The sequence below is a fragment of the Mustela nigripes genome, chromosome 1 (genome assembly GCF_022355385.1).
Source record: "Mustela nigripes isolate SB6536 chromosome 1, MUSNIG.SB6536, whole genome shotgun sequence".
Classification (NCBI taxonomy): domain Eukaryota; kingdom Metazoa; phylum Chordata; class Mammalia; order Carnivora; family Mustelidae; genus Mustela; species Mustela nigripes.
In genome coordinates this window covers 21,584,054-21,596,638 of record NC_081557.1, presented here as the reverse complement: position 1 = coordinate 21,596,638, position 12,585 = coordinate 21,584,054, and the positions used below count along the sequence as shown (strand labels likewise).

The following is a 12,585-nucleotide window of genomic DNA, read 5'->3' as shown; positions in this document are numbered from 1 at the left end:
AAGGTCAAGAATGCAGTGGACTTTTCATAGCTCTTTCATTCATGACTGGGGGGGTGGGGCGTCTTTGGGGAAAAACTCTTAGCGACGCAGCGGAAGAACACAGGAGGAACCCATAGCTGTCCAGGAAAAACACACAACCCTCCAGAAGGACAACTAGCGCTGACCTCTCCCACCTTCCTCTTTCTCTTCTTTGTTGTATGAAAGCCTGACTGACAATAACCAGCAAGGTCCGGTGAGTGTCTGGTCTGGTCTTGCTGTGACTAATAAGATGATTGGTTGTAGATATCCTCTTTATGGTTGTTCATTATATCACCCGAACATAAAGTAATTTAATTTCAGTGGGATAATTAGGGTATTTCTAATCTAACTGATAGTCTGAATGAAATGAGATTCTCAGAGGGAGATTTGTGTATCAGGAGACTGATGACCTCCGGCCCCAATTTTCACACAATGTATTAATCTGACAGCCCTCCTTCCCAGGCATACTGTATCCGTACATTCCCGGGCCTGTGGGTTAGAGAACACACCCGCAAATGAGATTACTTTACTTATAATGAGATTTCCTTGGGCTCAAGGAGACAGATCATAGTATTTTAACTGAGGCCTTCAGACTGACAGAGGATCCATCTGTTAATAGAAGCCCTGAGATGCAAATGTACTCAAGAGGGAGTGTGGCCTTGGCTGGGCTCCGGGAGATGCCACTCAGCAGAAGTGACAACTGAGCCCCGTAGGCTGCCTGCCTGCCTGGGGCAGCTCACGGCCTCCCCAGCAGAGCAACCTGGCACTGGCCGAGGGCCCCAGGAAGGCTGTTCTCACCTGCCCACAGGAGGGAGCTGCTCGGCTGAGTCCGCTTGTCGAGCCCGAGGTGGGGAATAAGGAACAAGATCATGGGACAGAGGAAGCAGTAGAGGCTGGCGGGGGATGGTGGAGGGGGTGGTCAGCAAGGAAGGCAGCCGAAAAGACCTACCAGCTGCTCCTCAAGCCCCCAAGCACACCCCCAGGGGCAGACCCGCTGACCTCTGTCCTCCACCCTGGCTCTAAACCTTACCAGTAGAGCTCCCCTGTATATCAGTCATCCGCGGCACCATGCGGCCTCTTACCAAATCTGCTACTAAAACACTTCCCGTTATTCTTTTACTCATTGAGCACCATATACACTGAGCATGGGTCAAGCCTCAAAACAGAGAAAACCCTTCTTTTAGGCTATTTACACACATAGGCGTTTATGGTTCAAGCCTGCTTGGGAAATTCCTTTGAATTCCTTTTAAAATTTAATGTGAGAGAAAAAAAATGGTCTGTTTCTCTGGAAGAAATACCACGTTTTCTTCCAGAAGGTAATAAGAACTGCGTGGCTCATCTCGTTCTCCTGTTTCCTTGGGTGCCAGGAAGCTTAGAGACTAAGGTCTTGCACAGTAGCCTCATAAAACACCAGCATTGGGTTGATGTTTTTAGGTCTTTTTCCTCCTTATCTTCTATCTTCTTATTTTTCTATTTCCAGTAAAAAAGAATGATTTCTAAGTGTCTTATTTGGGAAGGTATTTCAAGTTCAATTTGGAAAGAATAAGCAAAGATAACCTGAAATAGGGTCACACTGTATGCCAACTACACTTTAATAACATCTTTTTAAAAAAAGAAAACACACAGGGAAATTCTTCACATCCTCAAAGAAATACACTTCCTCTCATTTTCTTGGAGACATGTAGCCCTACCAATTTGTCCTTCGCTTTTCCATTTTTTAATAGATACAATAAATGAATAAAATAAAGGCACATAATAAAACAAGAAAAAATAAATAAGCAAAGATAGCCATGTTGACTTACAAAAGACCACTGTTAAAAATTTTTTAGTATTTACTAAGTGCCTATTAATAACTAACATCTGCGGAGCATGTGATATGGGTCCTTTTCTAAGTCCTTTCTGAACCTCACAACAGCCTCTGCTGTAAGTACTATTATCCCCACTTTGGAGATGAGGGAATGAGGACCAGAGAGAGTTTGCCTAGGATTACACATTCAGTAAGGAGCGCATCCAGGATCAAAATGTGGGCAGCCTGGTACCAACAGGCATCCTCTTAACCAGGGCTGCTCAGCACACACAAGTCCCCATGCTAGGTGAAGAAAAATGTATGTCACGCATGTGGGACACCTCTGCTATGCTGCCTCGCATCCCCCGAAGCTTCCTTTCTCCTCCAGCCTTGCCGCAGCGACTGTCCATGCCGAGGAGTGACCTGATAGCACCCTGCCTCGGCAGCATGAAGGGTCTCGTTTTCCCCCAGGGGTCTCTGCCCCAACCCCAACAGAAGCAGGTGACGATTCTGACTCCTGCACAGACCTAGAAAAATCAGGGAGCTAACACCACATAGGGCAAGCCTTGACTAATGAGGGATGGAACCAATAGGTAAGGGCTCCCTGTTTCAGTCCTGTAGGCAGACAATTCTGAGGCCCCCTCTACACAGCTCCTCGGGGATGAATTCCATCCCCAGTGGAATTCAGCCACGGTTGTCCACACTGCCGATCAGCTCAGGCATGCCAGGCTGGCTTTCCTTCTTCTAGGTCATACCTCCTAGATCCTCGCTCTTGCTGCTTGGGATCAATTTCTAAAGCACACTACTCATAGTTAAGAGCTTGTCTCAGCTCTGCTTTGCGGGGAAATCAAGGTGAAGATACTAATGTTCCTAGCTTGAGGAGTTGAGGAGGGTGACAGGTCATTACAAGAGGAACAATTCAGTAATGGGAGATTAAGAATCCATGACCGAGTAGCCAGAACAATGACTCAAGCTATAAAAACACAAGAGCACAGAGAAAGCAGAGTAAGTAGGGAGCTACCATAAAGTTTTACAGGAACACGGCCATGTGTGGGCGGACATGTGGCCTATGGCTGCTTTCCCGCTACACCAGTGGGGCTGAGTAGCTGCAACAGAGACCCACAGCCAACCAAGCCTAACATATCTAGTAGCTGGGTCTCTGAGATAGAAAATCCAGGAGCCGATGGAAATAACGAGAATGGGCACATAGTCTACCTGACAGGTGGTGGTGGGATGGTCACCAGAAGCTGGGAAGAGTGAGAGCGTTGAAGAACAGGAACAGGACATACAAGGAAGAGGCAACAGGTGGACCAAAGGCACAGCGGAGCCTCAGCAAGCCCCTGGCAAGGAATCACACGCGGCTCACTGTTGCACGAGAGAAAGAACCGCAACAGAAGTGATGGGAGACGAGACTACAGGCAGACCTTTCCTGAAGGAAATCAACACTGGGTTATTTCTCTCATTTGGAGATACTTCCTTTAAGAGGCAAGGATGCCCTAATGGAAAAGTGACTCCAGAGCCTGGTTTGTGCCTTCAACTGAAGGGAGTTGACGTGAAGTTCGTAACGTGGATGCTCTTCTGACGAACAGTGGGAGCCCCGCTCATAAAGCAGCCCCCTTTGCAACTGGGCTCTCCTGCCATTACAGTGCATTGCCCTCCTTGGGCTGCATGCCTCGGAGTAGGCCAGCTGTGGCCTCTTGCTCCAGACACAGCTGGCTAATCACCATTACAGTCAGACGCCACAGGGTGCTCGGACAGGGTGCTCCGCCACAGGCCTGCTTTGCCGTTTCCTGATATGAGGACGTGGCAGTAACGGAGGGGGCAAGAACAATCCTGGAGACAGACCTCCTGCACAGCCCCGGGAGGGGTCCTTCTTCACACCTTCGGGAAAGAAAAACCCCTGAGTGATCCCACACGGTCCGACCATGAGCTATTTTGCATAACTCTTCAGAGACCCTCACTGAGGAACAAAATATGTGCCCAGCAAGACAATACACCTGGTCTAGATAAACGACGAAGGTACCCCCTGCCCTTGAGGAGCTCACAGTCTAACAGGGGAGATAGACTTGCCATTCTCAAGGCAGGGCAAGTGGTGCCCCCTCCCCTCTGACGGGAGCGCAGCTCCTGAGAGGTAAAGGCGGAGGAGAGTAAAAGCTTCATGAACTTCTTAAGGGAACATGCTGTAATGATTATTTTAGAATGAACTACAGTTACCGCTTCAGCTGCTGACATGCGAGAGGGTACGCGAAGTACTAGAAGATACTCCTAACCAGTCTCCTCCCCCTTGAGAGCACCATGATTTCCCTGACAATACTTATCTATACTCTTGACCGATTTGGATGAACCACTTCGGAAAAAGCAATGCAAAGGTCAATTTCAGCCCCCAAAGGACAGAACTTACACATAATTTGGAAAACAACCTGGTCTCTACAATACAAGTTGCTGGCATGTAGATAGCCATTTTCAGGCGTTTCAGATTTGTCTGTAAAGTCTAAGATGGAGAAAACCAGTAGTGGGTTTTTTTTTTAAAGGAACAAGAGTTAACATTTACTAAATCTTGGCAAGCACGGGGCTGAGGGCTTCCTCAGGTTCCTTATCCCCCTGCATCTTCCCAACCATCCCGAGGCAGATTCTAGCACTGTGACCATCTCCATGTGATACAGCAACAGCGTCAGAGTAACTCATCCTCCAGCCATCCCTAGAAGAGGCCGGTGTCACCTGACAGTTTGCCCACAGGGCCCGCACCCTTTACCACGGCTCCAAATGTCTCGCCTTGCGGGCCAGGCCCCCGTTCCCGCCCTGGGCGCCCCCCCCCCCAACAGTTTTGCCCTGAATAGGCTTCAGGATAAGTTCCTTCCTTGTGATAAGCAGGGCCCACGATCTCTGACAGCTGTTCCCCGCTCCTCATCATCCTCTGAAACAATCAGTAAGCATTAGAGAGCACTTTTCCCTTTACAAAGGTGATAATTAGATAACAAGCTGAGATTAAAGTAATTACAGTCAGACAGCTGGCGAGGCAGCACAGTCATGTTGAAATATTGTTGGTACTTCAGCATCTGGTTCTAATAACAGCACAGGCTAAAGGATTTTACATTAATTACAGAACATAATTTAATATAAACATATTTAATTACAATTGATGAGCGATAAACTGTTCAAGAATGACTTAACCCTTTCCGTGTGTCAAAGTGATGGGAACTTTGGGCAGGCTGCAGCCTCTTCCGCTGTCTCTCTCAGCCTCCCCCACCATGCCTTCCACAACTCCCTGGTCCCCTCTCCTACAGAAAGTCCCCCTCAAAGACAGAATGTTCTAGTTGGGGATGTTGCTCATTGACTATCCCATGGGTGTCTGGTGCACGTACAGCACTGCCCATCCACAGAGAGCCAGCTAAAAGGAGGGGGGTGCGCCAGCCAGGCTAGGACACGTTGCTTTGACTAGACCAACTGCCCTTCCTCACATTACCTCACGCCGGTGAGACAAGAGGTTGGCTCTCTTCAGCTCATCTTCCCCATGTTCTCACACCTTTATGTGGTGTTGACTTGGCTTCTGACAGTCAGTGAGCCACCTCTTAGACTATCCTCAGGTCTCTGAGAAAAAGTATGTCACAACTAGGAAGTCCCTGGTGGCCGGAGTATTTTCACAATTTTAGAGGAAACGTGTAACATCTGGAGACCCCTACCTGCGAAAGGACAATCTGTTTTGTCAGGAGTTCTTCCTTACATGCTGCTAACCCCTATCCTTCCCCCTCCAAACTGGCAGAAACAGATCTTGTGTGAAACAGTTTCAAACAACTGGAACCACACAGACACAGTCCTCCATGGATAGAGGACTCAATCATCATCACCTGCAACCTGCACATTGACTTCCCAGATTCATAAATGAGAGATATTAAAAAGCCACAAAGAGGCCATGTTATGTACTACATAACTATATTCCCCCCAAGCTTCATATTTTGAAATCATAACCCCCAATAGGGTGGTATTAGGAGATGGAGCCTTTGGGAGGTAATTAGGTTTAGACGAGGTCATGAGGGTGGAGTTCCCAAGATGAGATTATTCGTGAAAGTCAAAAAGTGGAAACAACCCAAATGTCCATCACCTAAGGAATGAATAAACACAATGTGGCTCAGCTGTACAACTGAGTATTATCCAGCCATAGAAAGGAAGGAAGTATATGAGAGGCTACAGCATGGATCAACCTTGAAAACATCTTGCTATGTGAAATAAGACAGACACAAAAGCGCACATATTGTATGATTCCATTCATATGATGTGTCAAGAATTGGCAAATCTATAGAGATAAAAAGTAGACTCATGGTTGCCAAGGGAAGAGAGGACATGGAAATGAGAGGGACTGCTAAAAGGTATGGGGTCCCATTTTAGGGGTGATGGAAATGTTCTAGAATCAGATAATGGTGATGGTTGCATAACATTGTGAATATAATAAAAACCACTGAATTTGTATACTTCAAAATAGTTAAAAGAGTAGATTTTATGTTATATAAATTTTAACTCAATTAAAAAAAATGCCAATCTGGGAACTGGAGCTTAATCCCACTGGAGAAGCTGGGAGCCTATGTAAAGTGGGTGGCTCAGCTTTATCTCATCCAAGAAGTGAGGAAGCTGGGGTATTTATATACTTACTCCCACCAGTCACTGATGAAGAAGGTTGCTTCAGTGCAATCCCTACCAAAATTCCAGTGGAATTTTTCACAGAGATAGAAAACAAACAACCTTAAAATTTGTATGGAACCGCAAAGACCCCAAATGGCCAAAGCAATCTTGAGAAAGAAGAACAAAGCTGGAGATATCATGCTCCCTGATTTCAAACTATATTACAAAGCTATCATAATCAAAATAGTATGATACTGGCATAAAAACAGACACATAGATCAAGGGAATAGAATAGACAGCTCAGAAATATATCCATGCATATTGATCCAATGAATTTACAATAAAGGAGGCAACAATATACAGTGGGGAAAGGGTAGTCTCTTTATTTATTTATTTATTTATTTATTTATGTATTTATTTAAAAAGACTTTTTAAAATTTATTTAACAGAGATCACAAGTAGCAGAGAGGCAGACAGAGAGAGAGGAGGAAGCAGGCTCCCTGCCAAGCAGACTGCCCGATGCAGGGCTCGATCCCTGGATCCTGGGATCATGACCTGAGCTGGAGGCAGAGGCTTTAACCCACTGAGCCACCAAGGCGCCCCAGAACAGTCTCTTTAATAAATGGTTTTGAGAAAGCCAGACAGCCACAAGCAAAAGAATGAAATGAGATTACTATCTTACACTATATGGAAAAATTAACTACAAGTGGATTAGATTTGAATGTAAGACCTGAAACCATAAAACTCCTAGAAGAAAATGTAGGTGGTAAACTCCAGGACATTGTCCTTGGTGCTATTTTGGATCTGACTCCAAAAACAAAGGCAACAAAAGCAAAAATAAACAAGTGGGACTACATCAAATTAAAGGGATTCTGCACAGCACAAGAAACCATCAACAAAATGAAAGGTAATATACTGAAAGGGACAAAATATTTGCAAGTCATAGATCTGATAAGGGGTTAACATCCAAAATACATAAAAACTCATACAAATCAACAGCAAAAAAGCAAACACTCCAAAAAAAAAAAAAAATGGGCAGAGGATCTAAATACCTACCTTTCCAAACAAGACATACAGATGGCCAACAGACCAGGAAGAGATGCTCAATATCACTCAGCACAAGGGAAAAAATGCAAATCAAAACCACAATGAGATGTCATCTCATACCTATTACAATGGCTATTTCAAAGTCAAAGAATAACAACTTTTGGCAAGGAGGTGGAAAAAAAGGAACACCTGTGCACTGTTGGTAGGGATTTAAAATTGGTGTAGACACCACGGAAAACAGTGTAAATGTTCCACGGAAGTTCCTCAAAAAGTTAAAAATGGAAATACCATATGAGCCAGCAATTCCACCTCTGGGCATTTATCCAAAGTAAATGAAAACACTAATTTGGAAAGATACATGCATCCCTATGTTCACAGCAGTATCATTCACCATAACCAGGATATGGGAACAACATTAAGTACACATTGATGGATGAATTGATAAAGAAGACAGAGTACACACACACACACACACACACACACACACACACAGAGGAAAATTACTCGGTCATAAAAAATAATGAAACTTTGCCTTTGCAACAGCATGGATGGACCTTGAGTGTATTATGATGAGTGAAATTAAGTCAGAGAAAAATAAATACCATGTGAACTCACTTCTTTGTAGAATCTAAAAACAACTAAAAGTCACAGATCCAGAGAACAGAGTGGTGGTGCCACAGGGGAAAGGGGCTAGAGGGTGACGGAAAGGGGTGAAATGGGTCAAAAAGTACGAGCTTCCAGTTATAAAGGAAGTCAGTCATGGGGATGTAATGTAAGCACAGTGACTCTCGTCAATAGTATTGTTGTGTATATTTGAAAGTTGCTGAAGGAGTAAATCTTAAAAGTTTCCAACACAAGAAAAAAAAAAAGAAGGCTTTGTAACTTTGAATGGTGATGGATAGTAACAGACTTCATGCAGTGATTACAGTGTATACAAATATCAAATCATAACATTATACACCTGAAACTAGTAATGATGTTATAGGTCAATTATCCCTCAATTTTAAGTCTGTATAAAATGCTTCACAGCACTAGACACAGAGAAAGCTCTCAATAGATGTAGTTATTTTTACAGAAAACTCAATATGATTAAATAAGTTGACAAAAATGGCCCAGCTTATGCAAAGTGGTGGTAGGATTTCCTCAGATCTGTCTACATGACATAATCTTTCTTTCTACAACACAATCTTTCATATAGAGAATTATACTCACCAAATATATACCAACCACCTTGCACACACACATCCAAAGGCAATCATGTCATCACTGCATTCAGAGGCTACAACAACATCTTTACTCTCTCCTTCCCCCTTATGTACGCTGTTTGGGGGGAGCAGCTGCTTTTCTCACAAAAAGGCCTGAGGGCTGATGTTTATTGTCTGCTCAAGTTTAAAAAGATGTGGTTTTTTTGTGTAGACAGTCATTTGAGATTCAAAGCCGGCACATTTGCTGCCAATTTAGTGCAAAGGACCAAGATATAGGCACACCTGAGACTGCAGGAGCAGTAGGGCGATGCTCGCTCACTCACGTGTGGGTCCTCCTGTTCCCCTCCTGAATCATGTGACTTTCAGTGGGCTCAACAAAAGGGTGCCCTAGTGCGAGAAAATGGAAGGAATCTCTTCCCATCATGCCCTGCATGGACTCCCGGCAAAGGGCACGCTGGAGGGATGACAGGAGGATGTGGGGCTCGGAAGCCAAGCCTACCTGATCAGGTAGTGGTTGATAATAGTGTCGAAGTAGCTGTAATACACGGCGTTGTTCACATGGCCATACTGGTCATTGTCCTGCCACCTTGTCTGGATGGGTAAGAAGTACCCATAGGCCTCATGGTGCCGACAGCAATCCGCAAATCTCTGGTTCTTTGGTGATGTGCTCAAGGAACGGACATTCCAAGGAAGCAACCTGGAAACCCAGCAGGTCATAGCTGGTGATTGTGGTCTTGGAGCCGACCTTCAAGAAGAAAGCAACAAAGGATAAAGATAGGGTGCCGAAATCTTGATTTCAGGTTTACAAAAGCAATTTCATTCAATTTTGGCCATCGGTTTCAAAAGGAAATTCGATTTTTCTCCTAGGAAATAAATCTTCCCTTATAATCCAATTACTCATCACAAACCTATTTACTTTTTTAAAGGACTCCTTACTTAAAAAGCTTTCGCAAACAGTGACAAAAACAAGTAAAGTCTCTGTTAAATCTGACTAGTGGGAATTTTAAGTATATTTTGTAAGGAGGTCTTCTGTTCCATAAAGTATTTTCAAGGCAACTTCCTTCCTTCTATCCTTCCTTCCTTCCTTCCTTTCCTATTTATTTATTTATTTATTTATTTATTTATTTATTTATTTGAGAGTGGGGGTAGGGGCAGAGGGAGAGAAAGTCTTAAGCAGACTCTACACTGAGCATGGAGCCCCAGGCAGGGCTCAACCTCAAGACCCCGAGAAACCAAGAGTCAGACACTTAACTGATGTCACCATCCAGGCACCCCGAGGTGGGTGCGTTTCTGATGAAATCTGTAACACCACTAAGGGTATAAAGAGAGAATTCAGGCAACGAGTATAACATAAAATGCTTGCCAGAAAATATCATCAGCTGGGTCTACCAACTATCAGCACTTTTTTAAGGTTATGAATATTCTTCCCTGGAACAAAGGTAATTTCCAAAAATGGAAAGAATTTTAAATATGCATAACAAAGGGGCGATACCCAACAACCCAATGACCCCAACCATATGCATTATTCCAGCTTTATAGTCATGTATCTGGATATGCATTCTTAAGTTGAACCATATTGCACACGCCATGTCATTATCTCTTCTGCTTTACAGTAAGTCGTTACCATGTGTACATATTCTTCCACATCATTTGTAAGGTTGGATTCCTGGTAACATTCCATTGTATTGAAGCAGCACAATTTATCAAACCCTCTGTTGCTGCGTACTTAGGATTCTGACTCCAATTTTATTGACTGGGATTAGAATCTTGGTAAATAAATCTTCCCACACACCCACGATTATTTTCATAGGATAAACACCTCGAAGCAGAATTGCTGAGTCCAAGGGCAAATGAACTGTTAAAGACTTTGATATAAATCAGTGTCCTCCAGAAAGGTGGTACCAACTTCTACCCTCCCCAGCAGTGTATAAGCAGGTCAATTTCCTTGTCAATTTTAAAACGCTTTGTCGATTTGACTGTGTTCTCTCATTTCTAAACAAATCCAATGAAACGTGCTAAGTGGAGAGAGGACTCATGCCACCAGCTGATAGAATAACCAGTATCAGAGTGACCCCTCTGTTTGAGAAGCACTATCAAAGCTACAGAAAATGTAGAAGAGCTGCTTGAAGCTAGGAGCAAATAATCAAGGCAGCAGGACAGGGAGACACATGCAAGGGAGCCCAGCACTTGCCACTGTTGTTCCTCCCTCGGGTATATGCCGGCTCACTGTGTGGGGAACAAAGCTTGTGAGACAGCAGCAGCCTACAGCTCAAGAGAGTCTTGTCGTGTTGGAAAAGGGGACAAGCAGTAATAGGCCAGCTGCAGAGAAGTGAGCCTGGAGGTACAGGTTCCCTGGAGGCCATCTACTTGCTCTCAGGAGACAGACAAACCCGCGGAAAGCAACTACTACAAGGCTAAAAAAAAAAAAAAACTAAAGAGAAAGTAGGAGTCTCACTGCTGTGGATATACAAATCAGCTTTCAGGGATGCTGAGGAGGAGGGCAAAGACACCAGACGTTCAGGTACAATCCGAGAAGGGCTCCTCTCTTACAGGGAGGACAAACCTTAAACTGACCAGCCTTGATCAAGCTCACCTACCCAAACATCATCTGTGAGCCAGTGGATAACTAAATCACCTCTGGAGGGAAACAACACCACCTACAGCCTCAGTAGCGTTTCATGCACGAAGTCTGCACTCAGTCAAAACCTACCAGGATAGAGGAACAAACAACCAAAACCCCAAATTGTTAAAAAAAAAAAAAAAAAAGACAATAAAGAGACTCAGAGACTCACACAAATTTTGTAATAACCATGATTACTAGACTTCAGAGAGAAAGGGCTAATATCCATCCCTAACCCATAAAGATCTCTAAAATTGAGGGGGTTACGAGTTTTAAAAACTCAAAAGGAAAATAAGTGAAAGTCACAAAGAGACAATTCACAAATGTTTTTAAATGACCTTTAAACATATGGAAAGATGGACTTCGGTCCAAATATGAGAAATTATAACTATGCTGTATTACTGTTCCTCAGTGATTAAATTTGGTAAAAATACAAAGCTTGACGGCACATTCTCTTGACAGGACCGTAAGGAAAGAGCCACTCTCACACATGGCGGGTGGGAATGTCCTCCACCTCTCTGGGAGAAGAATGTGACAATATCTAATAAAATCACAAGTGAGTTTAACTTTTGACTTATATCTAAGAACTTACCTTGAAGGTACACCTTCAAGAATACAAAAATACATATAAATAAGGAACATCATTATTTATTGTTGAAAAAAATATTGGGATAAAACCAACACGGAAGGTTGGTTGATAAACTATGGTACATTCACATGATGGTATAATACATAGCTGTGGAAAAAAAAAAAAAAAACCTAAAGAAGGCATATAAGGAGGGATTTCCAGAATATATTTGCAGTCAGTCAAAATAAGCGAAGGACACGAAAACATACACAGTATGCTACTTTTGTATAAGAAAGAAGAGAAAATTCTTTTCTGGGAGATCCTAACTAGCTGGAGTGAGGCAGAGGGAGAGCACCAAGGTGATATCCACAGCCTGTATGTCTTGAAAGCAGCTCTACAGGGCACTAGGTGTCTGCCAGATCTGGAGCCTGCTCCTCGGACCCAAGTTCCAGGCCTGGCAAAAAGGCCAGTCACAGGACTGGGGGAGGGGGGTGCTTCAGTCTGCTATCTGTGCAATGTCCTGGGGGTGACACCCTGCCAAGTCTTAGAATTGCTAGCCCTCCCACTATAAAAAAAAAAACAAAAACAAAAACAAAACAAAACATGTGCACAAACCAGTGTTTAGAATTTGTTAAAAAGATTTTTGTCTCTGCCTGCCATAGTTTCCTGGGACCCAGGTATACATACCCCTACCCCATTGTGGGTGACTAGAGCCAAGGGATCAGGG

The 12,585-nt window shown here is 43.8% G+C and overlaps 1 protein-coding gene across 1 annotated transcript in view; it reads right to left on the bottom strand.

The window, feature by feature from the left end:
• Positions 1 to 12,585, bottom strand: part of LOC132011359 (uncharacterized) — a 170,906-nt gene that overhangs the window by 77,995 nt on the left and 80,326 nt on the right. The window contains exon 2 of the mRNA XM_059389843.1: positions 9,170 to 9,415. Within this exon, the coding sequence (XP_059245826.1) occupies positions 9,170 to 9,415 (246 nt within the window). The remainder of the gene's footprint in view (positions 1 to 9,169; positions 9,416 to 12,585) is intronic.